This window comes from Capricornis sumatraensis, chromosome 19, assembly GCF_032405125.1.
Source record: "Capricornis sumatraensis isolate serow.1 chromosome 19, serow.2, whole genome shotgun sequence".
Taxonomy (NCBI): domain Eukaryota; kingdom Metazoa; phylum Chordata; class Mammalia; order Artiodactyla; family Bovidae; genus Capricornis; species Capricornis sumatraensis.
In genome coordinates, this window is record NC_091087.1 from 75,264,374 (window position 1) to 75,289,582 (window position 25,209).

The 25,209-nt window shown below is 64.7% G+C and overlaps 4 protein-coding genes across 10 annotated transcripts in view; 2 read left to right on the plus strand and 2 right to left on the minus strand.

Moving 5' to 3' along the window:
• The window catches only part of KLC1 (kinesin light chain 1), a 64,269-nt gene extending 61,168 nt beyond the window's left edge, over positions 1-3,101 (plus strand). For both annotated transcript variants that reach the window (XM_068990827.1, XM_068990828.1), the window contains 2 exons: positions 2,551-2,623; positions 2,847-3,101. In XM_068990827.1, coding sequence (XP_068846928.1) covers positions 2,551-2,623; positions 2,847-2,849 — 76 coding nt within the window. In that variant the 3' untranslated portion in view covers positions 2,850-3,101. The remainder of the gene's footprint in view (positions 1-2,550; positions 2,624-2,846) is intronic.
• Positions 832-10,681, minus strand: XRCC3 (X-ray repair cross complementing 3). Of its 5 annotated transcripts, none has more exons than XM_068990833.1 (9): positions 10,363-10,681; positions 8,040-8,115; positions 7,639-7,762; positions 6,167-6,304; positions 5,866-6,078; positions 3,720-3,874; positions 1,974-2,186; positions 1,856-1,902; positions 832-1,773 (listed from the first exon to the last, which is right to left on the minus strand). In XM_068990833.1, exons 3-9 carry the CDS (start codon positions 7,691-7,693, stop codon positions 1,569-1,571), a joined length of 1,026 nt encoding a protein of 341 aa, XP_068846934.1. In that variant the 5' UTR covers positions 7,694-7,762; positions 8,040-8,115; positions 10,363-10,681; the 3' UTR covers positions 832-1,568. The 5 variants fall into 5 exon arrangements, with proteins under 5 accessions (XP_068846934.1, XP_068846935.1, XP_068846936.1 ...); XM_068990834.1 differs by having other exon boundaries at positions 7,639-7,803; XM_068990835.1 differs by having other exon boundaries at positions 8,040-8,146.
• Positions 10,682-10,777: 96 nt separating this feature from the next.
• ZFYVE21 (zinc finger FYVE-type containing 21) lies at positions 10,778-21,141 on the plus strand. 2 transcript variants are annotated; one of them, XM_068991255.1, is made up of 8 exons: positions 10,778-10,918; positions 17,859-17,909; positions 18,037-18,205; positions 18,568-18,643; positions 18,724-18,821; positions 19,150-19,185; positions 20,279-20,421; positions 20,510-21,141. In XM_068991255.1, exons 1-8 carry the CDS (start codon positions 10,781-10,783, stop codon positions 20,543-20,545), a joined length of 747 nt encoding a protein of 248 aa, XP_068847356.1. In that variant the 5' UTR covers positions 10,778-10,780; the 3' UTR covers positions 20,546-21,141. The 2 variants fall into 2 exon arrangements, with proteins under 2 accessions (XP_068847356.1, XP_068847357.1); XM_068991256.1 differs by lacking the exon at positions 19,150-19,185.
• A 200-nt stretch (positions 21,142-21,341) lies between these two features.
• Positions 21,342-25,209, minus strand: part of PPP1R13B (protein phosphatase 1 regulatory subunit 13B) — a 73,595-nt gene continuing 69,727 nt past the window's right edge. Inside the window, exons 13-17 of the mRNA XM_068991089.1 lie at positions 24,836-24,973; positions 24,629-24,762; positions 23,864-24,030; positions 22,764-22,963; positions 21,342-22,260 (exon numbers count right to left, since the gene is read on the minus strand). Of these exons, the coding sequence (XP_068847190.1) occupies positions 22,219-22,260; positions 22,764-22,963; positions 23,864-24,030; positions 24,629-24,762; positions 24,836-24,973 (681 nt within the window). The 3' untranslated portion in view covers positions 21,342-22,218. The remainder of the gene's footprint in view (positions 22,261-22,763; positions 22,964-23,863; positions 24,031-24,628; positions 24,763-24,835; positions 24,974-25,209) is intronic.

Genomic DNA, 25,209 nt, shown 5'->3' on the forward strand with positions numbered 1-25,209 from the left:
TCGTTTCTGACAAGTCAGACTCGCCCCAGGCTGTGGAGGAGCTGAGGATGTCCAGGGGAATGTGAGGGCAGGCGTGTGTCAGGGCAAAGGTCGCGTGTCAGGGCCAAGGTCGGGGGACCTGCCTTCCAGCCTCCTGCCCCTCCCCCGGGGGCTGCAGGGATTCAGCTGGTTACTTTCTGAAGCTTAAAAGTATTCCCGTCGGGTCAGAAGACTGCTAGGAATAGTGCATCCCCAGGCGGCGTCCCCACAGGGAGTGGCAGCCTCCCTGAGGACTGGGCTTACAGTGCGTCAGCTCCTGGGAAGGCCTGCTACGTCTGTGTGGGGCCAGCCTCTGATGGGTTTCTATTTGCGCTTGTGTTTGAGCGATACAGTGATCCTGGGGTTTCTGGAAACTAAAGCGGCACTCAGCGCCAGCCCAGGTGAGGTTCAAGTCAGCGCAGTCACTGGACAGACAGACACACCCTCCGTGGGATCCCCGACCCAAAGATGCGCGTGCTGTTTCCCTTAACTCGCCAGCACGTCGGGGAATGCAGGTGGTTCCCACAGTGGTGTGGGGCCACCCCTCGGGGTCGTGGGCCTGCGAGGGCTGTCTGGCTGTCCCTGGGGTGTGGGCGGCTGAGGGCTGGGGACAGGCGGGCTCCCCGGGATGCCCGTCAGCTGGGCGGATGGATGTGGTCCCCGGGGTGCGTGTGGGGGCGCGCGTGCAGGTCCGCACCTCTGCTGCGTGGGGCGGTCTGTATTCCGACCGGGGCGGCCGTTCCCGTTCTTTTTTCTCACTGTGGCTGTGACTTGCCTAGGAAATCATTTGGAACTGTTCATAGTTAATTACAAAAACTTTTATTTCCTGTTGTAAAGTCCCTGTACTTTGCAGAAAGGCTCTTCTGTGAAACTCCAACCCTGAAAGCAGCTTTTCGTATTTAACACTAGCCACTTGGCCTTTTAGGGTCACAGGCTACTTTGAAAACGTGATGAAAGCTGGAAATGGATCGTCCTGTCCTAGAAAAACACAACAGTGCTGATGGCCAGGGCTGGTGGCCCAGCCGTGACCCTGAGGGGCGGCCCGTGTCAGGGCAGGGGTCGGCCTGCACCCTGCGAGCAGAGGAGTGAGAGGGTGGCCGTCGGGTGAGGGAGTCCCAGCAGAGAGCCAGTGCTGCGGAGGGCCCGGGGCGGCGGGCGCCTTCACTCGCCGTGTGTTCGTCTGCAGCCGGTGGGCAGAGGCGTGGCGAAGGTGACTCAGCCCTTCCGGAACTGGGCCAGCGTGTCCTCGGTGAATGTGGGGCCTTGTGCTTCCAAACCGGATGGTTGTGGCCCGGCTGAGCAGAGGACGGTGTTCCAAGCAGAAGCGCCAGCCGTGGTGGGGGAGCTGCGTCTGGGCAGGAGTTCCTGCCGGAGTGGACCCCCTGCCCCCAACAAGGCCAGGGCCGAGGTCCCAGCCACTGAAGCACAATGGACTGGCTGCCCTTGTAGACGAGTCCTCATGGGCCTAGAGAGGGTTTCCGCTGACGGGCCGAGCCGGCTTCGGCAGCAGGGGCAGCTCCCCACCCCGAGGGGGGTCCCGGACCCCGCGGTCAGCTGCACACAGTCCCAGGCGTACCCCGCACGCCCTCGGCGGTGATCGTGTAGGAGCAAGATGAGGGTGGCAGGTGGGGGGCAAAGACCACCGTGAGGGTGCGGCCAGGCGGGGCGAGAGGCACCTCCTCAGGGTGCTGCCGGTCGGCCAGCAGCCTCACGAGCAGCTGGTTGGCCCAGGTTATCCCCAGGGCTGGGGACGTCCTGAGATGGGGAACACCTTGCGTCACCTGTGGCACCAGCACCTCCCGCCCCCCGAGCCCCCCGTTCTCAGGGCATCGCTCACCCTGGCGGCCCGGCCACCGAGTCCTGCTCCTCTATGGCCTCCGTCACCTGGAGGGTGCAGAGCGGTCAGTGACGGTACCCCGCCGGCCCGGCCCCGCGGGGGCTGGGGGGAGGCCCACCTGGTTGACGCACAGCACGGGGCTCCGGAAGGTGCAGCTCAGCCGCCGCAGCTCAGCCCCCAGCGCCAGCAGACGCTGGGCCCTCAGGGCCAGGGCTGCCCCGTCGAACTCACAGCGGAAGGGGGCTGCCACGGAGTCGATGACCACCAGGCGGGCCATGCCCCGTGCCAGCAGCACAGGCACCTTCTCGCTCACACACTGCAGCAGGGTGTCCTGAGGGCCGGGAGGCCCGTCAGTGCCAGCTCAGAGCCCCCCGTCCGCCCTGCCCTGCCCCTCTCCCCGCCGGGGCCGTCCGTGGCCCCGAGCCAGGCACTGCCTGCCGCCTGCACCCAGCGGCATCACCAAGGCTGACCTGTCGCCACACCCAGCCAGGGGGGCACGGCGCAGGGCCTGACCATCCTGCGTCCGGCGTGCAGACCCCTGGGCTGGGCCCAGCGATGCACCAGGACGCGCAGCGGGGCCCTTGGCACTGTGTCGGGAGCAGCCATCCTCGGGGGCCAGCCCCACTAGGACTGCCGGGAGCTGCTGTGCCCGTGTCCCCGCCCCGAGTGAGGTCCGCTCTGTGCTTCACCCGCAGGGCGCCGCCAGCAGAGCCCCTCTCTGTGGACAACGACAGCAGCAGCAGTGGCCTGGAAGACGCCAGCCTGAGTGTGAGTCCCGTCACCCAGGGGGCGCGGGGTCGGGACTCCCCAGAACGGCTGGGCACGGAGACCCCGTCCCCCAGGAGGCGGAGGGGCCCTGGGCCCGAAGCCGCTTGTGCACGGGTGTTGGCCCGGGCGTGCACAGGGCAGGGGCTCTGCCTGAGCCACTGCCAGGAGCAGCCCCGTGGGTGGGGGCCTTGACCCCAGCCCTGACCCTCCGCCCCCTCTGCAGTGAGGCGGCCGTGGAGGAGTCCAGCCTGAGCTGCTGTGTGCACCCCGAGGGCCCGGTGACACCGTGAAGGTCACGAGGCTGGAGGGCCTGGGGCAGTGCCCGCAGCGCTGACTGACACCCCATCCCAGCGCCCTGCCCCCGCTACACCTCACACCGCGGGGCCCAGGACAGCCCGCATGCCCGCGACCTGCCCGGCCTGGGCCGCTGCTCTGCCACTGCCCCGGGCTGTGTGTGATCATGGACTTTACTGTAAATTTCTAAAAATTAAACTTTATACATCTTACCCTTTACTTGACATTTTTTTAGCAGGGGAGGGCCCGGGGGGGGCATGCTGCTCTGCTCTCCACCGCCCGGCTCCCTTCTGAGCTCTCTGCCTCGTTACTCAGCCGCAGATGACGGCCCCATCTGGCTGCCCGCCCCCTCTCCAGGCACGGCTTCCAGGCATGACGGCGTCCTGGCAGCCCAGCCCGGTGGCCAGCAGTCTGAGGGGGCTTGTCCGGCTGGGGCCCCAGGGCTGCGAGGGGGCCTTCCCCTCCTTCAGAGGTGTAGAACCCCACTCGACTCCGGCCAGGGCAGCGGGCCCCATTCTGCGGGCAGTGGGCATCTCTGCAGCCGGGTGAATGGGAGCCAGAGGCACTTGCCCGGTGGGGAAACGGGGGTTTGCTCAGGGCAGGTGGTGGTGTGTCTCCTCGGGGCCAAGGTTGGCAGCAACACAGAGGACGGCCAGTTCATCCCAAGTCCAGGCACTGAATAACGCTGGCCTGAGTGGGACCCATGGCCCCAGGCTGTGACCCCCCGTAGGCAGGCACGGGGCCTGACCGTGGTTCTGGGCTTTGTGTACACGACCCGGCCGGCTTCCCCTCAGACACTCACCACGTCGGCCGCGTGCTCGATGAAGATCTGGTGGCCGAACTTGATCTTGGAGATCACGTCCGCCGGGACGTCTGCCCGCAGGCGCTGCTGTTGGGCGATGAGCTGCTGCAGACGGCGGCTGGGGAAGGCGTCTTCTGTGCACACATACACCGCCCCTGGGAGGCCATGGCGTGGTCAGCAGCCAGCACACGGCCCCCTTCCTGCGCCGCCCCGTGGGCCTTCCCTCTGACCCAGGGCGGGGCTGGCCGGTGCCTGCCTCCCACCTCGCCAACAGGATGTCACCCTGGGGGTCTGCCCCCTGGCCGTCTCAGGTGGGAGTGGGTGGCGTTCTCAGGGGCCTGCGCTTTCAGAAACACCCCTTCCTGCAGACACGGGGGGCCCCTCCCAGGCCCCGTGGATCAGAGGTTCCCAGATCCCACTGTCAGGCTCCTCCCACAGTTCCAGGCTACGTGGAGGGAACTGTCTTTGCTGTGCCTGGAAAAGCCAGTCGTCAAAACGCTGGCGATACATCGCCGGGGCCTGAACCCCCTCCGGAAGATCCAGGCCGAGTCCCGCAGCTGGAAAGAGCGAGGGGCCACGGGTACTCCACAGAGGCCCCGGGATAGTGCAGTGGGAAACAGCAGTCTTTTCAAGAAACGACAGCGGGACAGATGGACAGACGCCCACGTGCAAAAGGACAAGATCAGACTCATGCCTCACACCACATAAGAAAACGGAATCACAGCGGGTCAGCTACGAGAGCCCAAAGCACAGCACCGTTAAGAGAAAATGCAGGCGTGAATCTTAGACCTCGGGTCAGCCAGTGGGTCCTTACCCACGACACGAAAGGCGTAGGCGAGAAAGACCAGGGAAGCTGGACACCATCAAAGTGAAGAACAGCTTCAAAAGTCCATTGAGAGAGTGAGGAGCAGCTTCCAGAGAGTACTGTGAGCTGTGTATCTGGTAAGAGCCTAGTGTCCACATGACACAAAGATCACTTATCAGTTCGGTCACAGAAAGACAGATCACCCAAGGGTTCAGATGGGCAGAAGACGGGAAGAGACATTGCTCCAGACACGCCGGTGAGCGGCAGCTCGTGGCGAGACGCTCAGCACCACTGCTCACGAGGGGAACGCGGCTGGGGCCACAGTGACGACGCTCCCACGCTGGGTCAGAGGGACAAGGGCCAGCTTGGATGCGGGGGGGCTGGGGACTGCCTCCAGCCTTCCTGGGAAGGGAGACGGCGCAGTGGCTGCTGAGAAGAGTCTTTGGAACCATGGAGCTACCATGAGACCCAGCACCACTCCTAGGCATCCACCCGGAGCCACGTGCTCACAGAAGGCGTGAACAAGCCACGTGACCGTCGGATGGAAGGGTGGTAACTAAGTCAGGGGCTTCCCTGGTGGTGCAGTGGCTCAGAGCCACGCCGGGGACACAGGTTCAAGCCCTGCTCCTGGAAGACCCCATGTGCCCTGTGCTCCGGAGCCTCTGAGCTGATGCTGCTGTGCCTGAGAACCACAGCTAAGGAAGCCCTGGGCCACAAGGGCTGAGCCCAAGTGCTGTGTGCCCAAAGCTGCGTGCTCACAGCCCACACTCCGCGGCAAGATGCTGCCGCGGCCAGAGGCCCTCGCGCCGCAATGAAGACAGGCCCCTGCTCGCTGCAGCTCGACAAAGTCCGCCCGTCTGTGAGCGTGCAGCCCGCTGTGACCTGGTCCTGCTCCCGCGGGATTTCAGACGGCGGGGGGTGAGGAGCCAGGAGAGCTGCCCTGCTGGTCAGGGCTGCCCACGCGCCCTGCACCCCGGGTCGTCCCGGAGTGGTCTGTGCGCTCCCCACGTGGCCGAGCCCCTGGTGCCCGCACGGTGCCTGTGCACGTCCAGAGGTGGGTGCCACATCGTTCAAAATTAGGGCTTTCGGATCTGATTCGGGGAAGCCTCTTTCTCAGCAAGACGTCCAACAGACCCATGTTTAAAGTGGTCACGGCGGCCATGGGCCAGTCCCCTGTAGGGGACGTCCATTCACAGGCACTGCAGGCCAGCTCATCCTCGTGGGCAGGTCCCGGGCTCTGCGCTCAGCCAGCAGGGGGGCCCTCTGGGCGTGAAGAGATGGGAAACGTGGGAAACGGCCCCCTGGGGCCAGCAGGTCGGGACCCCCACCCCTGGCACTCACCAGCCCCCAGGCCTCCGTGGCACCGCGGGAGCTGCACGGCCAGGCAGAGCTGCAAGGCCAGCTGGGTCTTCCCAGCCGAGCTGCGTCCGGCCAGCTCGGTGATGCCGTCCAGGGGCAGCCCGCCGCGGAGCAGCACGTCCAGCACGGGGCAGCCCAGGCTCAGGCGCTGGCGCTGCTCGGGGAACGGCCCCTCCTGCCGGAGCAGGCGCAGCGCTGGGGGCGGAGGGGGCGGAGACAGGTGAGCCCAGGGCCCCAGCCCTGTGGGCACCCCGTCCAGGCCCCCACGCCGGGGCCCCAGCACCTGTGCACATGCTGTGTCCCCGCAGGAGCAAGGCAGCCGCCCTTAGGAGGAGCCGCACGTCAGGGCTGGAGAGGTGGGTCCGTCTCTGTAGATCTGGCCCAGAAAGATGCAGGACCTCTTTCACTGATCTGAGTTTGGCTGAAATCACAGAACCGGTCATAGGACGCAGTCAGACGTGGTGCCCGTGGCAACAGTGACGCGGGGACAGTGGGTGACCCTCAGCTCTGGGGGCCTGGTGGGCGGCAGTCGGACCCCTGGACGACAGGTCAGGGAGGAAGGGGCCTGTCCCCAGGGCGGGGAGCAGTGGCCCCCAGACACATCTGAGACAGGCCTGCGTGTGCATCGCCAGGGTGGGGCCGCAGGAGGGGACCCAAACGAACGTCCACTGCGCCCAGGGAGTGAAGAGGAAAAGTGAGCGGCACCATGGGGGGTTTTACGGGGTGAGGTGCGAGAGCTGGTGTTGGGGAGGGAAGGGAGTAATTCTGAGTTTAGATCAGTGTATTATTTTTAAACTAGCAGGAAAAAACCCCGCTAACAATACATCCAATCGATCCAGAGAAAGGCAAAGAAGAGCACACACACACGGACAGACAGCTCAGCATACGGGGGCGCGAAAGCCGGCCTTCCTGAACGGCCTCAAATACACACCCTGCTCTGCTCTGCTCGCTGTGGATCAAAGGGAAAGACGTGGCCTCAGGAGTGAGGAGCAGCCCAGCCCTGTGCACCGTCCACCAGTGCTGAGTGCCTGACCCCCCAGCATCCTCACAACCATGGGGGGCGGAGATGGAGGGCGTGCCGGGACAGGATGGGGGATGGGGGACAGGATGGGGGATGGGGGGTGTGGGGACCACCAGGCAGTGGAGGACGGATGTGCCCAGACGCCAGCAGACTGGGTGGGCCGGCCTGACAGACATCCTGCGAGGTGTGGGAATGACTGGAAGGCACAGGAAACGCGCCCATGAGAAGGGAGGCAAGCACTAACTTTGGGGAAAACCAAAGATGGTCAAGAAAGGAAACGGCTGTGAGCCCAGGTTCTGTGACAGCTGTGATGTCCCGGTGACAAGTCTGATGACTGATGTGGTCCAGGCTGCGTTCCGGGTGGGGGGGCCAAGTCGGGGGAGAGGGGGCACAAGGAAGCCAGCTCTCACCCCCGAAACGGAGGCCTGTGAGGAGCCGAAAGTCAGACCCAGCAGAAGCACAGCGTTCGAAACCGACGCAGATGCAAACGCAGTGCTGAAAGGCTCACGAGGGGTAGCCAGCCCCGTCTCACTGCAGACGCTGTGTGCGCCGCTGCAGCGAAAGTAAACTAAGACTGCACCCGCACAGGCCAGCCTCGGGCGCCGTCCGGGGCCAGGAGGCAGAGGGCTCCCAAGGCTCGGACAGCCACCCTGTAAACCGCTGTCCATAAAGTGCGTGCAAGTGCAGGGGCACACTTTCTCACAATCACGTCACATAAACAGTGGCAAACACACCTTTCTTAACTGCAGCGATGATTCTGGGATTCAGGTCGAGCCGATCCAAATCCATTTCTTCAGCAGGGACAACCAGAGACGGGCAACTGCCCTGGGAGATGAGTTCCGACGTGCCGGCCTCCCCCTAGAGCGGCCCAGGAGGCGAGTGCAGCGGAGCCACTGAGCCTGGGGGCAGCGGCCAACTGTGGGGCCCGGGGCTCGGGAGGCCCCCCGTCCCAGGGACAGTGCTGAGATCAGCCCCAGGTTCTTCTCGCCAGGAACTCAGAAGCCTGGGCTCAGCCCACCCTGGCGTGCGTTTCAGGAGCCCCCGAGCACCACCCCCCCCGAAGGTCACCCTGCTTCATCCGCTTTGGGAAGGTGAGAAGCGGGCTTGTGTCCCAGCCCTGGCCCCCCTGACCCACCTCTCTGGGGCGCGGGTGCTGGGCCCACGCTGCACTCCCTGGCGTACGCTCCCCCTGAGCGCGTCTCCGTGGGGATCTGGAGAGAGCGGGAAGGCGAGTGGTGGATCCTGTGGGCGCCCGGGAGGTCAGAACCGCCATGACCACTGAGCCGCTCCAACAAAGGACAGCGGACACCTTGCCCACCTGGCCTGCAGCTCGCCCTGGCCCCCGGCCCAGGGCTGCATGGTGGGCGGGGTGGCAGCAGGGCGGCCATGCCAGGCTGTGGCCACTCGGCTGAGGCCGTGCCCAGCAGCCAACAGCAGCAGCAGGAAGGGCCCCCCGGGGCTCCCGACGCCGAGGGGTGCAGCACTGCGTGGATTTGGCCTTCCGCAGGACACTGCTGGCCCTCACAGTATGGGGTTCCCCCGAAGCTTCGAGAGACAGGCCACCCGCCCCCTCATCCAGTCTGGTCAGGGGCGAGGGCCTGGCTACCCAGCACCCATCAGCTGTCTTGGGGTGGCCCCGGGCCCTTAGAGGCAGTTCTGGGAGCAGGAGGTCCAGATTCTGAATGACCGTGGGAGGGAAGCCTGTGCAGGGACTCGGCCGGGAAGTGCCTGGATGTAAAGCCCGATCCCGAGAGCAGCTGGACACACAGGAGAGCCAGCAGTGACCACCCACGGGGCCTCGAGCCCAAGTAGAGTGCCCGCAGACAGAGCGCCTGCTGCTACCTGACACGGGCCCAGGAGCCCCACCGAGGGCCCCGGGCGGAGCCGCCAGGGACACGCGTGTGCCCCGCAGCGGCCAGCGTGGGCACGGGCGGGCCTGGGCAGCCCCCGGGAGCGTTGCGTGCATGGGTCTCAGGGAACAGTTAGCAGCAGGCGCTGCTGCTGAGCGAGCGCGAAGGCGCGTGAACCCCTGGGCCAAACACGAGACGCCTCCCCAGGCGGAACCGCTCTCCAGTGCCTCTGGGGCTCTCAGGTGGCCTGAGGACTTCTGTGCCGCCTAACAGGCTGGGATGGGCCCACCCCCACTCTGGGGACAACAGTCAGGTTCCTGGTGTCTTTAACTGACTCACACTAAGAACTCAATGGGAGAAGGAGGGAAGATCTTTCTGAACTGATGCACTAAGCGCCTCTCCCACTCCATCCCGTACCAGACGGGGTTGGGTCGGGAGGGAGGAGCCCTGGGGGAGGCAGCTGGCCAAATTCTCACAAACTGAAACTTATTCTTTCTCTGAATTCAGGCAAAGGATCAATACACACAGCTCCAGGCTGTTGCTCTAAAATCATCAAAGGTTGAGGGCTGACATTTACCAAACAGTCCAAGTGTGTGACAGGTATGAACGTCACACCAGAAGTATTACAACCCCTGTATTGCTGGCAAGAAAACGGAAGCACAGAGTGGTTAAGCAACAAGCTTCAGGTCACACAGCCAGCAAGTGGGTGGCCTGGGGTGCGGGTCCAGGCCTGGGCTCTAAGCCCCTGACCCTGCGTTTGCACTGCCCATCTGTTAACAACTCCAAAGAGAACTGTTTGGACCGCAGAACTCGGTAATCCAGAGGCTAACCCGCCTGAGGGTGTCCAGCTCCCTCTCAAGACGTTTCTTTTCTTTTCCTGCTCCCCTCCCAGAAAGGGCGCCAATGAGCACGCCTTCATCCCAGGGCTGCTGGAGGGAGCTTTCACCGGACCCCATGGGCGGCCACACAGGGCCTCCCCTGCCTAGGCCAGCACTGTTGTTTCTCCAGAGCCGGCCAGCCTGGACTTCTGGTCTCGCTCCCTTCGCAGGACCCTCTTGCTCATCTGGGAACCTCTCCTCTTTTCAGCCCCTGCGGCTTTGAGCACTCATTCCCCAGTCCCCCGGGCCTGCATGTCCAGCAGGCCCCCGCCCGGGCCGTCCTGACAGACCAGGGACGCTGCAGCCGCACCCTGCCACCCACGCACACCTGCGCTTCCCACCTGGCACACTCTGAGCCCGGCCCCACCCTCCGCGCCCCACCCCGCGGCCCCGGCGTGAACGCACAGCCTGAGCAGGCCCTGCAGCTGCGCGGGCTCACCGCCCCGGGACCGAGGCCCTCCGTCCCAGCCCTGCTCGGCATCCGCCCGGCCCCCTCCCACCGCCCGGGACCCGCGGGGGCCCAGGCTCCGCGGTCCCTCCTGCCCGTCCGCGGCTGCGCACCGCTGATCGGGGCACTGGGTAGGCGCCAGCCGGCCCCCGCCGCGAATCCCAGCAGCAGGGCCGCGCGGGCGCCCAGCCGGGCCCTGCCCGCGCCCCAGCGGTCTCTGTGTCCAAGGCCACCCCGGCCTCCGGCAGCCCCGGGACCGCAGGGGCCACCCCGCGTCCTCACCTCGCCCGCGCTCCGCGAGCTCCTTCGCGCCGCCCCACCCCTTGCTGCCTCCTCCTCCAATGAGCGCAGGGCGCCCCGAGCCGGATGCGCCAATCAGAAGAGAAGAGGAGCCCACGTCGCCGACTGACTGGCCAATCCGAAGTCTCAGTCGCCCCGAGGGGGCGGGGCGTGCTTGGGAGGGTTCTCGCTGACCATTGGTGGCCGGCCGCAGGGGCGCAGGAGGTGCCCTTGCGCCGATTGGAGCACGCGGCGGCGGGGCGGATCCCGGGCACCGACTGGTCCGTGCTCTGAGCCTGGCTTGGCGACTGGACGCGGGCGCTGTCAGCCACGCTGGCGGGGCGGGGCGGGGCTCCCGAGGGGCTCGGGCCGGGCTGCGGGCCGCGGGCGGCGGGCAGCGGGCGAGCGCTCCGGCGGCGTCATGTCCTCCGAGGTGGCCGCGCGCCGCGACGCCAAGAAGCTGGTGCGCTCTCCCAGCGGCCTGCGCATGGTGCCTGAGCACCGCGCCTACGGCAGCCCCTTCGGCCTGGAGGAGCCGCCGTGGGTCCCGGACAAGGAGGTAGGTCGCGGCCGCCCGCCAGCCCTGGGACCCCGGCCGCTCCCCCGGCCCTCCTGGAGTCCGCGCCGACTCCCCGGGCCCGCGCAGAGCGCCCCGCCCTCGGCTCCCCGCGCCCCCGGCCCCGGCGGGCCGCCCGGACGGACTCCCGGCTCCACCCCCGCCCGGGCGCTCCGCCTGGCCCTTTTCGCGGGTGCGCGGCCCCCCCACCGCGACATCCCTCCGTGATTCCGCCCGGGCCCTGACCCCTGCGCCGTCGTCTGTGGACCGACCGCCTCCCGCGGTCGAGCTGCTGGGCTGGAACTTTTCTGACAGTTGCCACCCTCTCCCCGCGCGGGGACCGGGGGGGGGGGGGCGGGGGCAGCGTTTCTCTGCGATCGGCGCTCGGGCAGGGCCCTCGCCGTGGCCTGCGGTGCTGGGGGGTGCTGGGTGCGAGCGGGCGTCGCCAGGCGGGGCGTCTGCAGGGCGTCCTGCCTGGGGAGTCGCACCTGCTCCCGGAGAGGCGGGCGGCACCTCTGTGCTTGTGTGCTGCGCTCAGGAGTGTGGACCGGATCCCTTAAGCTGTGCGAAGGCTGGCGGAGAAGCCTGGTGCGTTCCTGTCGATCTCGAGCGTCTAAGAGACGGGAAAAGACCACGCTTTGGAAACAAGCTTTAAGCTACAGCCCCTCGTGTTCTAGCTGACCGCTTTTCCTCCCTGCCCCGGGGATCGCGGGGGCAGGTTCTCCGCAGGGAAGGGTGGGGAGGCGCGGGAGGAATGCGATCGGGTGTTCTCCAGGCACGGGAGAGCTCAGAAGCTAGGGAGGGCCGGATGGCCCGCTGGGAGGGCGGGGGGAGGGCTCATTCCCTCCGCCCCCTGGTCACCGAGCCCAGCCCGCGGTGCTCCAAGAGCGCAGGGCGTTGGGCGAGGGCCGCGGGGGTCCCTGGGCCGGGTCGTCCCCTCTTGGGCTTCTCGTCGCCCCAGTTGCGCTCTTCCGTTTCTGCGTTTGTCCTCCGGGTGCTTGTAGGCTCTGAACTCGCGGAATGTGCTTTTCCTCACACGGTCCCCTTGGTTAGTGCCGTTGAAAGGTGGTTAAAGAAAGAAAAGGGTACCATCCCAGCTCTCATTCTCTAAGCCAGCGCGTGTCCGGGAGCTCGTTTAACTGAATCGGTGGGGGAGCCTGGCGGGGGTCATTATGGCTCAGAGGGAAGTCGCAGCAGCACCGCCTGGCCTGGGAGGCGGCAGGTGAAGGGGCCGAGGTCCAGCCGGATTGATCGTCTCCACCGTGGGGGGCGGAGCCAGGACGGGCCAGTCCCGGGGCCCACCGCATCTCCACCCCCTCAGCCCAGGCCAGCGAGTCAGCCTTTTCTGGTGCTGTCCCCGAGGGCCATTTTAGACATTTCTTCCGACTGATCCCCGTGAAATGCTCACAGCAAGGACTGTGTGTGAGTGGGAGCCGCCTGGCCGCCCTGCACTTTGGCTCTTGAGTTCGCTCTGGGGCCCCACTGTCCGTCTTCGGGGCCCTTTGTTCTTTCCTGAAATGACCCCCTCGCTGCCTCGGGTGTCCTCTCTGAGCAGTGGGGCGTGGGGGCCTAGCCTGGGGTCTGCGGGCTCCCGGGAAAAGTGGAGTCAGGCAGAGGTGCTGTCCCCCTCGGCGCGCCCTCCCCAGTGGAAGTTTCTCGTGCTCTCCAGAAACACACCCGTTTGCCGTCTCAGCAGCCAAAGAAGGCGGAGGGAGCTCTGAGGAGGGGAGGAGGCCTCCCAGGGGCAGTGACCCGAGTTTGAGGAAGTGCCTGTTGACATGTACTGGGCAGGGGCCCTTTCTGCAGTGACCGAGGGGAGCATTCTGGAGGAGAGCTGGCTGGGGTGGGGCAGCTCCGGCTGGGAGAGTCTGATGGAGGCTGGCTTCGATCTGATCTGAGGCAGCTCGGGGGAGGCGGGGGTTCCCCTGCTGCCCTCCCGGCTCAGCGGCGCTCAGCCCACCCTGTGCTTCCCGGGCCACGATCCTGGTGTGTTTGTGGTTTGGAACAGGCAGGGGAGAGCGTGGGGGGACATGCTGTCCCGCTTCACCCGCCTCCACTCGGCCGCGCGGGGACGAGAGTCCGGTTGTGTGTGGAGGGACAGACCCATCGTTCCTTGGGGTCTGTCGACTGTTGACTTGGTGCTCGGCCCTGTGGCGCCTTGGTACCTTGGGCCCACGGGGCCTCCCCTTATAGATGCTGGAGAACCTGGGGGTGTGCGTTATCTGTGACTCTTGGCTTCTCAGAGGGGTTCCTGCCCCCAGAAATAACGGACTCGCTCTTCTGTGTGCCTCCAAGAGCTTGTGAGGTTGGGGGGGCAGTGCTGGGACCTGGGGGGAGCGGGAGGAGGCCTGGGCCTAGCTCGGGCTCCTGTGACTGTATCCGCGTGTCCCCCAGCAAGGAGAGTGGGTGTGCGGCCGTCGGAGACTGCTCTGACCCACGCACACATGCCCTTTCCTGCCGTCCTAGGTGCTGGGTGTAACAGCGGCGACGGTGGCTCTGTGCTATTGTTTCGATGTCAGTTCAGTCTCTCATTCGTGTCCAACTCTTTGTGACCCCATGGACTGCAGCACGCCAGGCCTCCCTGTCCATCACCAACTCCCAGAGATTGCTCAAACTCATGTCCATTGAATTTGTGATGCCATCCAACCATCTCATCCTCTGTCGTCCCCTTCTCCTGCCTTCAATCTTTCCCAGCATCAGGGTCTTTCCAAATGAGTCAGCTCTTTGCATCAGGTGGCCATAGTATTGGAGTTTCAGCTTCAGCATCAGTCCTTCCAATGAATATTCAGTACTGATCTCCTTTAGGATGGACTGGTTGGATCTCCTTGCAGTCCAAGGGACTCTCAAGAGTCTTCTCCAACACCACAGTTCAAAAGCATCAATTCTTCGGCGCTCAGCTCTCTTTATAGTCCAACTCTCACATCCATACATGACCACTGGAAAAACCATAGCTTTGACCAAATGAACCTTTGTTGGCAAAGTAATGTCTCTGTTTTTTAATATGCTGTCTAGGTTGGTCATAACTTTCCTTCCAAGGAGTAAGCGTCGTTTAATTTCATGGCTGCAGTCACCATCTGCAGTGATTTTGGAGCCCCCCAAAAATAAAGTCTGTCACTGTTTCCACTGTTTCCCCATCTATTTCCCATGAAGTGATGGGACCGGATGCCATGATCTTCGTTTTCTGAATGTTGAGCTTTAAGCCAACCTTTTCACTCTCCTCTCTCACTTTCATCAAGAGGCTCTTTAGTTTCTCTTCGCTTTCTGCCATAAAGATGGTGTCATCTGCATATCTGAGGTTATTGATATTTCTCCTGGCAATCTGGATTCCAGCTTATGCTTCATCCAACCTGGCATTTCGCATGATGTACTCTGCCTGTAAGTTAAATGAGCAGGGTGACAATATACAGCCTTGATGTACTCTTTTCCCAGTTTGGAACCAGTCCATTGTTCTGTGCCGGTTCTAACTGTTGCTTCTTGACCTGCATACAGATTTCTCAGGAGGCAGGTCAGGTGGTCTGGCCTTCCCGTCTCTTTCAGAATTTTCCACAGTTTGTTGTGATCCGCACAATCAAAGGCTTTGGCACAGTCAGTAAAGCAGAAATAGATGTGTTTCTGGATCTCTTGCTTTTTCAGTGATCCAGTGGATGTTGGCAATTTGATCCCTGGTTCCTCTGCCTTTTCTAAATCCATCTTGAACATCTGGAAGTTCACATTCATGTACTGTTGAAGCCTGGCTTGGAGGATTCTGAGTGTTGCTTTGCTAGCATGTGAGACGAGTGCAGTTGTGCGGTGGTTCGAGCAGATAGTAGTAGTCTTGACGTCTGCAGAGGCGAACGGGGGACACAGGTGTGTCAAACAAGAAGCGAAGGTGGACTTGGGTGGGGAGAGATTGTGTTTCAGAGGGCCATTGTGGGGTGGTTCCGACCAAGGGATCTGCAAGCTGTCCAGGGGCAGATGGCAGGGGGCTTCTCCATGGGGGCGCAGCCCAGGCTTTGGGGAGCAGCGTGGGAGGGGCAGGCGGGGGCGGCTGGTGTGATCTGACCGTGGGTCGGGCGCATCACCCCTGGACTGTCTCAGGCTAAGAGGTGGGTCAGAGTTCAAGGGCCTGAAGGAAGGAGGGATGAATGAACGTCGCATCAAGTGAGGTTCGTGCGCATGTCGTTTTGGTCAGTGAGGGGACAAGCAGGCCCGTGGGTCCCGCCTGCGGCCCCTGTCCGGCTTGTGGAGGGTGGCCGGGCTGTCTGTGCGTCTCCTGCAGGGCACGTGAGGAGGGGGCTCTTTGCAGGACGCTTTGCGAGATCACTGCCCGAGGGGTCCCCGTCTCTGGCCTCCGGGATCCCGAGTGGGTCCCTCGTGGTGGGGGGCGAGGCCCTGCAGGCCCGCCCGCTCACTCAGGAGCTGCCCTCGGCCTCCGGGGCCCTGCAGGAGAGGCGGCTGTCCTGGGAGGCAGCCTGGCCCCCTCTCCTCAGCCCCCGCCCCGTGAACCGTGCTGTCAGATCCACCTCGTCCCTGGGGCTGCTGTGAGTCTGCGCCTCAGATTTCCCTGTGAGCTTGTTTTTTTAATATTTCATTGCTTGCCTCAGTTAATTGAGTTAAATCTTTGACATGGGTTTACTTTATATTTGTCGGAGTTTTTTTACTCTTTAAAAATGGTTGCTTTTCAACAAAGATGCTTTAATACATGTAACTTTGAAACTTACCTATATGATTTACTTCTTGAGGAGCCTGAGAAGCTCTCCCGTGGGAGCCTGGCATCTGGGAGGACAGTGTGGGTGGCGGTCCTGTCGCTCCAGCCTCAGAGGGCTGCCGTCCTAAGGCTCCATCCTTTCCAGTCGCTTCTCTCGAAGCTTTCCTTTAACCTCTCCAGTCTCTGTCTTTATTGCGCTTTGAAGGGGCCCCCTGAGCACCCCCAGGGCTCCCGGGGCAGCTGGTCGGCAGAGACTGCCGTCTCCGAGCAGTCCTCCAGGGCCTCTGCGCTGGGCTGCCGAGGGGTGGCCCACAGTCCCTGAAGGCCTCCTCTGTTCCGGCCTGGCTTCCTGTGGCCCTTTCTGGTTTCTCCTTTATCTTCCTTGGCGCCTCACTTACCCCCGCGTTGTCGGAAGTCTCCTGCATCAGCAGGGTGGGCGCCAGTCAGCTGCTGGCTTCCTGGAGCAGCGAGGGGACGGCCCGGCTCTGACCCCTGGCCCCCCCACCCCGTCCCCTCATGGGGATCTGTGGAGACCCCTGCCTCTTACCACCGGCTCCCTCCCCCGTCTGTGGGGTAAGAGTCCTGGGGGGCAGCGCGGGGGCCCTGAAGGTGGCTGGCGGCTCGATGTTGACCTGGGGGGGCGCAGCCCAGGGAGGATCCGGCAGTGGCTGCTTGCCCGTGCATCTGTGTGTGTCTGTGTGTGCACAAGTGTGTGTCTCGGCTCACCGAGCTTCTCCCCTGTGAGACTGCAGCCCCCGCCCGCCCCGGGGGCGCTGTGGGGACAGGCCTGGTGCGTGGCCTCAGGGGCAGGTGACTCCAGGGCCTTTGGCCTCGTGGGGGGACAGGGGGCAGGCTGCTGGTCCCTGGTTTTCGGACCGTCTCCTCGGATGGCGGTCCCCCACTCTGGGGCCTCTCCTCTGGGTCCAGTCAGCCGCTGAGGGCGCAGGGCTGGGCCCCAGCCTGGGCTGGCGTCTCCTTTCGGTGTAGCTGGTCTCAGACCAGGTATGAATTCTTGACTCATGTCTTCATCCGCTACTCTTAATTTATTTAATTTTATTTTCATGTCAAATCATTCTCTTCATAATTTTAAAAGCTTCTCTTCTCTTATATAATCCATAGGAAACTTACCTTGTTTAAAAATCTGTTTTCTGAATAACCTCATTGGTTTATTTAGATTAATACAAAATGTCTAGCTCACTAATATTTTCCAGGGATCATATCTTACCTTCTGCTGTGGTCTTAGTTTAGAACTTGCTCTCTCAGTTGCTCAGACATGAGCCTCCTGGCAAGCGGGGAGCAGGGTCAGCCTCCACGACTGCACCCTCGTCCCGCGGACTCTGCGGCGGGCGGATGTGTGAGGTCATGGGAGAGTGTGGCACACAGAGGCCCTGCCCCAGGTGGAGGCCTGAGTGCCAAACACAGAAGGTTCCAGAAGTGACAGGGAGAGGCAGTGGCGGGGCTGGTGGGGGCAGCAGCCCTGGGATTCGCCAGCTCGTGCCCGAGGTGGGCACTCTGCGGGTGATTCTGGAGGGCCAGGCCCTGTGTCCCGGGAAAGCCACTGAAGAACAAAGAGAAAACAAGAAAACATCAGTCATGGGATCACGTAAAGCTTAGCCGGCTGCTCAGCGCAGGGCCATGGCAGCCTGTGGCAGGGGGCATCTGCAGACTGGCCTTGCCCACCACCCACCCCTGGAGAAGGCCGACCGGGAATGGTGGGCCGGCGGCCCTGAGTTGGGTCTGGGGGGAGGAGTGGGGGTGTCAAGGTCAAGCCCTGTCTTGGGAGCAGGAGCCGAGCCCGCCTGGGTTCTGGCTGCCCCGAGTGAAGCCGGCAGAGGACGGCGGGGTTGGTCCTGCTGGCCAGGACCGATTGGGGGCAGGTTAGGCGAGGGTCACACGGTCAGGGTGCCTGGCCCCCTGCCCGGTGGCGGCATTTCCCGTCCCCCATCTTTGGAGTGAGCGGCTTTCCCACTGCAGAGGCCGGGCCTTGCCACGTGGGGGCAGCCCGTCCCCACTGCCAGGCGACACGTCTGGGCGCTCCTGTGGTTGTGGCTGGGTGACGACGTGGCCGTCTCCAGGCTGGGCCCTGGCCGGTCCCGGGAGCACTGTCCCCAGGCTCCCCTCCCGAGCCCTGGGCGGCTGGGCCTGGCACCACCTCCGCCGGCTGGCCGCCGCGCCGCTGCGGTGTCTCCTGGCCAGCCCTGGGTGCCGGCGGCCGGCCGGGCCGCGCGGCCTGACCCCTGTCCCCTTGTCTCCTAGTGCCCGAGATGCATGCAGTGTGACACCAAGTTTGACTTTCTCACTAGGAAGGTGAGCTGGGCGGGGCAGGAGGGCGGCCCCGGTGCGGTGTGGGGGCGGGGCCCCTCGAGGCGTTGCGGCGGCCGCTGGTGCCCGCGGTCTGTCTGCGGGGTGCTCACGCCGGTGCCCGCGTCCCCAGCACCACTGCCGCCGGTGCGGGAAGTGCTTCTGCGACAAGTGCTGCGGCCAGAAGGTGGCGCTGCGGCGCATGTGCTTCGTGGACCCGGTGCGGCAGTGCGCCGGGTGCGCGCCGGTGTCGCGGCGCGAGGCCGACTTCTACGACCGGCAGCTCAAGCTGCTGCTGAGCGGTGAGCGCCGGGCGGGCGGGGTCGGTGGGTGGGACTCCGCCGGGTGTGGTCCCAGCCGCCCCGGGGCTCCGGGCGGGCGGAGCCCCCAGGACCTGGCAGCTCTCTCCCCGACCCCCAGCCCGCAGGCCCTCCTGGCAGCAGCGGGCCAGGCTGCCCTGGGGGTTCCCTGGGGGCGGGTCTGCGCCCTGCGGTCCGGGCCCGGGGGAGCCCCAGGCGGCGCTTCTGGCCTCCGGCATTGCACCCCGACCCCGTCACACCCTTCCCGCCGCCGCCTCGCTCCCTTCTGTCCTCTGCGCATGTCCCTGGCCTGGAGGGGGCGGCGCGGGGAGCTGCCGCGTGCTCACGTCTGGTCCCCTCCGCAGGCGCCACCTTCCTCGTGACTTTCGGTAACTCCGAGAAGCCGGACACGATGGTCTGCCGTCTTTCCAGCAGCCAGAGGTGAGGGCGGGTGCTTCCGCCTGGCACTGGGCGCCCGGAGCCTCGGAGGGCCGTGGCACGGACGCCTCTGTCTGTTGCAGGTTCCTGCTTCTGGACGGGGACGGGGACGATCACCGCGAGGTGGAGGTGGCGCGCATCGCTGCCGTGCAGATGCTCACGGAGGGCCTCCCTCCCGGAGGTAGGCGCCGCGGGCCCGGGGGCTCCGGGGCTCCACTCGCGGGCGTGTGAGGCGGAGAGGAGGTTCCCTGGACGTGCGCTCCGCGCTCTTCCGTCCCGTCCCTCGCGCCTGGCATCACCTGGTTCCCCAGGGCCTGCAGTGGGGCCCCCATCGCCGCCGCCCCCCAGGGTCTGCGGAGACGGGCCTCCTCGGGGAGCTCGGCCCGGCCCGGCCCTCTGCCCTGAACCCCACTCCTGGGCCTCGGGTCCGAGCGCGGAGGCTGACCCGAGCCCTCTCTCTGATTTCTGACCGGCCTTGCTGTCCTCTTCTGCCTGCCTGCCTGACGTAGACAGTCTCTCTCACACCAGCCGGCCCGCCGCCGAAGGTCAGCGTGTCTGCGGGGCGGGGAGGGGGGCTCCCCGTGACACACTCGGGCCTGAGGCGGCCAGACCGTGAAGCCGTCTGTCCCCCGGGCCCGGCCGTCCTCTCCTGAGGGGGAGCCCTGCTCGGCGGCCAGTGTCCGCCGGCCCCGGCCTGGGGAGGAACGGGGAGCCGGCGGCGGCTTGCGAGCTCCGTGCGGCCGCCTGGGGGGCGGGCTTCCCCGGGGGGCGGGCTTCCCCGGGGGGCGGGCTTCCCCGGGGGGCGGGCTTCCCCGGGGGGCGGGCTTCCCCGGGGGGCGGGGCCGGGGCTGCTGGCGCCGCGCCCCCTTGTGGCGGCTCTGGGAGCGCAGGGAGCCCTGCTCTGCCCGGTTTCCTGGAACCGGTCAGTCCGCGCCCAGAACCGTGTTCCGGAGCGGAGGTGCGGGGGGCGGGGGAGGGCAGGGAGGGTCCCCGCGCCTGCGCTGTCCACAGCAGGGTCGCCCACTTTCTGTCAAGGGTCGGGCTGAACGTCGATTCGCCCTGCCGGCTACAGGCTCTCAAAATTCAGCAGTCCCAGGAATCAGGAAAGCCCCCTTCCAGGAGCAGGTGGTGGGCAGAAGGCAGGGGGCTGCCCCAGAGCGGGGCTGGGGGTGAGGGTGGCGCCCCTTCAGAGAGCCCAGGCCGGGGTAAGCCGGCTGGCACAGCTGGGACCGCGGCTTGTGAAAGCCTTGGAGGCGTGGCACTTCGGGCTGGGTTCTGAGCTGCGGGGACTGGCGTCAGGCGGTCCCCCAAAGACAGCCTTCCAGGAGCTCGTGTCCTGCGGTGGCGTGGCTCCTCCGCTTTGACCCTGGCGCCCAGCGGTGGGGTGGGTGTGAGGCCAGCACGACAGGCAGGTGTAGCCTGGCGCAGGGTCTCAGCCATGGGGTGCAAGTGTTTGACCCGGGCCCCTGCCCACCCTGTGAGCTCAGGGTCGGCCACCAGGCAGCCGCTGCCCTGACACAGGCCCCCTGAGTGGCCAGCACCAGGGCCAGGGAGGGGCGCCCGGGCCGCTGCTTTGGGGCGGCTGGCACCCTGGTGTTCAAGGCCGCTCGGGGCATCCTTACCTTGTTCCCACTCCAGGAGGCAACGCGAGGGCCACAGGCATGACCCTGCAGTACACGACCCCGGGGGCGGAGGGGCTGACGCAGCTGACGCTGACAGCCAGCGAGGACGCCGAGGGCAGCAGGAGGCAGGCGACGGCGTGGCTGGCGGCCATGCACAAGGTACCTCCTGTTCCACGCTCCTCCCCCGCCCAGCCGAGGGGCCTCCTTCCGCCTCAGCCAGGCACACGCCTTTCTGGTCACCTTGCAGGCGGCCAAGCTCCTCCACGAGTCTCGGGACCAGTAACCCCACGCGGGCTGGACGGTCCACTTGGGGCAGCAGCACCTGCTCGCAGGCGCACAGGCACGACTGACCCTGCAAGCGCTGGAGATGCAGCCGAGCCCTCGGAGCCTGCCTAGCGCAGTATGCACACGCCGGCTAACGCTCCAGACCATTCGCGCTTTAGAACCTGTCACTTGGTGATACCTAACTGCGGGGGAGAGGCTGAGCTACACTACTGCTAATGCTCTCTGCCTTGTTTATACGAGTGCCCATGTTTACTAGAAGGTTCTGGTACCCTGGTTCTGGTCCACTGGTTCTTCCACAGATGTGATCCAGGCAGTGGTCACCTGGCCTGATTTGACCTGGTGTGCTTCTCACACTGCCCGCTCAGCGTGTCACTAACCCAGGGCCACGAGCAAACCTTTGATACTTCACGGGGGAAGGAGCATGCTTTACCTTTTGTACTTTTCACTTACTATTTCACTTTAAAATAACTGTATAACAATTTGTATATAAAGCTTACAATTAAAACTTATTTTGAAAGTAAGGATCAGGCCTTGCCTCTCTGTGTCCAGATAACCCGAGCTTCCCGCTCAGCTCAGCTCCGGCTCCAGAACACAAGACTCGAAGCCGCCCGTGAGAGACAGCGGTTTATTGCGTGCATGTACACAGCCTCAGCACAGGCTGCCCGCGGGTGCTCCTTTCTTGTGAGCACGCTGTGTACAATCGGTGCCCCAAGGATCTACACATGTCCATACGTAAATTACACACGAGACTCGTACATGGAAAATAAAGCTCAGGGCCTGGACTTTAATGAGGAAAAAAAAACATTTCCAACATAGTTCTGATAGTTTCGAGTGGTTTAGTCAAAAAATACTTTTGGTATATAAAAGCCTGTACGTACAGTTCAAATCTCGGGGAAGCGCCTCACTGTAAGTCTGGAACTGGGGCAGAGGGACCGGGGAGTCTGGGCCCTGCCCCGAGATGCACTGGCGGGCGTCTCCCATCCACCCGCCCCCCGCCCAGGCCTTCAGTGCCGGAACGGCAAGGGCGCTGGGGCATCGGGAGGCTGCAGGAAGGCGGCGCCGTGTTGGAACTTCTGACCCGGTGGTGTCACTTGGTCCTAAGGTTCCTGGTGCCTGTGGCCTGTTGGTGACCTAGACCGAGGCCTGGAATGGGAAAGGAGCCCACACCTCAGACGCCCCCCGCTAGACAGGCCTCCACACAGGGCTCCTTTGGTGAGAAAAGAAATGCACGCGAGGATGGCGCCGGGCTTCTGACTTCCGGGGGACGCGAGGGCGGGGCTCCAGCGAGGGGCGCACCTCACAGCTGGCAGGCTCTCTGGGGGGGCTGGGGCGATACCGGGGGCGAGGGGGCCTTGGGTCCATAAAAGCATCGTCTTCATCAGCAACCAATCGGGGTTCAACGACAGGGCTTCTTATTGGCAACAAGGGTGGTGGTTTAGAAAGCTGGGTATTTATTTGGATTTACAGTAATTAGCAAAATTCAGTCTCCTTGGAGGTGAAGGCCTCTCTCTGAGCCGAGGGCAGACCCTCACCCGGGGGCCCTCACAGCGCGGACACGGTCTGCTGCGGGAGCCCCTGAAGCTGCGTCCAGCGTCCACTTCCGGGAGACGGCTGAGTCAGCCCGAGCCGCTCCCCGCCCCCGGCGAACCTGTGCGGTGCTGCAGGGGGCGCTCAGGCCAGCGTCCGCTGTCGGGGTTTGATCCGCGGATACAACTGGGAGGCAATGGACAGGGCTTAGGACGAGGGGACCAACCGCTGGGCAGGGGCCCTGTGCCAAGGCCAGGCTGACGCTCAGAGGCCACCGTCCTCTGGAGACACCCCCCTAACGCCCAGAGGCCCCGTGCCTTTTTCTCAGGGCACTCGGGACCGCCTAAGATACCGGTACTGTCTGTAAGGCCCCCAAAGGTGCCTGGCAGGTGTCCAGCGACTGCAGGGCGACAGCAGCTGCCAGCCCACTGGGCGTGGGGCAGAGGGCAGAGGGCAGAGGGAGGCCCAGGGCCTGAGGGGCCATCGCTGCAGAGGGCGCAGCCTCAGGCCCCGGGAGCAGCTCACGCGGGAGCAGCCCCCATCGAGGGGCACAAGCCTCCCCCAGAGCAGATGCCCCCGCTCCCCGCGTTTCCCAGGAAGCACGGAGAAAGGCAGTCTTGCCCCTGGGGTGGGGTCTGAGCCGGCCCCCCCCCACCCCCGGAAGTAGGAGGGCTCCACCTCCGCCTTACCCCCAGCAGGTTCCTGGGCACGTAGCCCTCCCGGTCCCCGAGGCGAGCCCACCACCAGTCGGTCTCGACCTCGTCCTTGCGCCGCAGAATGGTGAGCGCGTCCCCTTCGCGGAAGGACAGCTCGTCGCTGTTCTGGGCCTCGTAGGCCCACAGGGCGTACACCACCCCTTTGTTCATCACGCCCAGCTTCTCCTGCACGCCTGGGACAGGAGAGCCGACAGTCAGGTCTGCAGGGCCGGCTGCTGAGGGCTGGCCCGCGCCAGGCTCGGAGACGCCGCTGGCCTCGGGCAGCCCGCTGGGGCCGCAGCAGAGCGCTTACAGGCTGGGCCCGCAGCAGAGCGCTTACAGGCTGGGCCGGCTGCCACCCCCACCCCCGCCTCCCATAACGCCACCAGTCCCTTCCATGTCCCAGCAAGTGGCCCGCAGCAGAAACTTCATGTCCAGAAGCAAAGGTGCATTCATGCTAAGTTGCTTCAGTCGTGTCCGACTCTGCAACCCTAAGTAACTTGGCCCACCAGGCTCCTCCATCCACGGGATTCTCCAGGCAAGAACACTGGAGTGGGTCGCCATGCCCTTCTCCAGGGAGAAGAAAAGGTGGTGTTTCTTAGGGTGAAACTTACAACCCACAAGCTCATGACTGAAGACCCGTGTGCTGCTCTTGGGGGTGGGACGCATACTCCACCATAACGACAGGCCACCGCCTCCCAGCACAGGTGTTCCCCGCCCCTTGCCCTGGGGACTGGGCCTGGGGCACTGCCCTTCTGTGCGTCACTGTCCACAGAGTGGGGACTGAGACCACCCGGGACACCGCCCTCAAGGCCTCACTCTGGCTGCGTGCCCAGGGCATCCTGGCCGCCCACAGAGAGCATCTGGCAGAGAGGGGAAGACTTTGTTTTGAGCAACTTGGCATGGAATCCTGACCATAAGATGTGACAGGTCTTCAGGGATGAGCCCAAGGGCCGGGGTGACCTCTGGTCCCAGGAGACAGACTGGGCTTCCCCAAGGGGGAACTCGGGGCTTCTCTCGGGCCAGGCAGTGGCATGGCGCACGCCCACCATGGCCCAGGAACGGCACCCAAGGGCGTGTGCCCACGCCCCTACCGTATAGAAACTGGGAGCACTGGATGTAGCCCTCCTCCATCTCCTCGCACTTGTCCGCCGCCGTCTCGATGTCGCTGATGGTGGAGGCAAAGATGGCAGCGCCGCTCTCCACCAGCTGCTTGCAGAGGTGGACGCTGTTGCAAGAGGCGGCACAGTGCAGGGGCGTCCTGGGGGGACACAGGGAGGCCTCACGCCCTGCCGGTGGCCCGGGTCCCAGGCGGCCTGCAGGGCGCGCACTCACCACCCAGCCAGCTGCTGTGTTGCTGCCTTTGCAGGGGCCTGATTCTACTCCCACTTTTACGATGGACACACAGACCATACATACACACACACACACACACCGCCCCCAACACACCACACCCACACCTCAAAAGGCTGGGTGGTGAGTGGACCAAGAAGCAACCTGTAAACTGCATGTTGGTGGTGTGGCAGGAACATGCCCTCACAGCGTGGATATGGCCCTCACAGCAGCTGTGATGGTAACGGCTGTATGTTACCACAAGATAAAGAAACAGATGTTCACAGGCGGTGGCGAAGACCGCGGCCTGAGGCTCACAGTCAGCGGCACGGGTCCCTCCACACAGGCCTTCTGCCCGCTTGAGAACAAATGGTTCCGTGGTCAGCCGTGTGACAGGCGTGATCACAGCAGCGCCTCTGGCAAACCCAGCGCGAGAACGGACGTGGCTGGGAGGAGGCGCGGCCCCGGGGCGGCCGTCCTGTCTCCTTCCCTCCTCTGCCCCCACCCACCCCGGGGCGGGGCCTCACCAGCCGTCACTGTCAGCGGCGTTCACGTTGACCCCGAAGTCCAGCAGGAACCGCACGATGTGGTGGTGGCCGGCGCAGACGGCGTTATGCAGGGGGGTGATGCCCTCGTCGTTGGGTTTGCTGGGGTCCTCCACCTACGACACGGGACACGGCGTGAGCCCCGCCGGGCGCCGCCAGGGCCGCTGCCCCACACAGGCACGCGCTCACCTCGTAGATGACCCTCTGCACCAGGTCGAACTCGCCCTCCAGAGATGCGTCCAGGAGCAGTGCCAGCGGGTTGAAGCGGACCCGCAAGCCATGTCCCGTCCGTTCCGAGTTGGGCTTCTTCAGGTTGGTCCGCTTGCTCTAAGGGGAGGAAGCGTGCTTTGCATTTCAAAGCGACCCCACGCAAGCAGGCTGGGAGCGGAGGAGAGGAGGCAGGAGGAGGGATCCCTAGAGCCTGAGGTGGCGCTGCACCCGCAGCCCCTCCGCCTGCAGCCCCAGCGAGCAAGAAGGGGGCCCTGCAGACCAGCCTGCGCCTGGCTCTCACGGGGGGCTCTGCCTCGGGGGCTGGGCTGTCCCTGCAGGTGCCCGAGGGAGGC

Bases quoted from the DNA above. Each gene is read 5' to 3' on its own strand.
- XRCC3 (XM_068990833.1), bottom strand. From the start codon at position 7,693: ATGGATTTGGATCGGCTCGACCTGAATCCCAGAATCATCGCTGCAGTT. The intron at 3,875-5,865 runs GTGAGTGCCAGG...ATGGCCTCCCAG, and splicing joins CCACGGAGGCCTGGGGGCTG to GGGCGGTGTATGTGTGCACA. The intron at 2,187-3,719 runs GTGAGTGTCTGA...CCCGGCCCTCAG, and splicing joins TCGAGCACGCGGCCGACGTG to GACACCCTGCTGCAGTGTGT.
- ZFYVE21 (XM_068991255.1), top strand. From the start codon at position 10,781: ATGTCCTCCGAGGTGGCCGCGCGCCGCGACGCCAAGAAGCTGGTGCGC. The intron at 18,644-18,723 runs GTGAGGGCGGGT...TGTCTGTTGCAG, and splicing joins CGTCTTTCCAGCAGCCAGAG to GTTCCTGCTTCTGGACGGGG. The intron at 20,422-20,509 runs GTACCTCCTGTT...GTCACCTTGCAG, and splicing joins GGCTGGCGGCCATGCACAAG to GCGGCCAAGCTCCTCCACGA.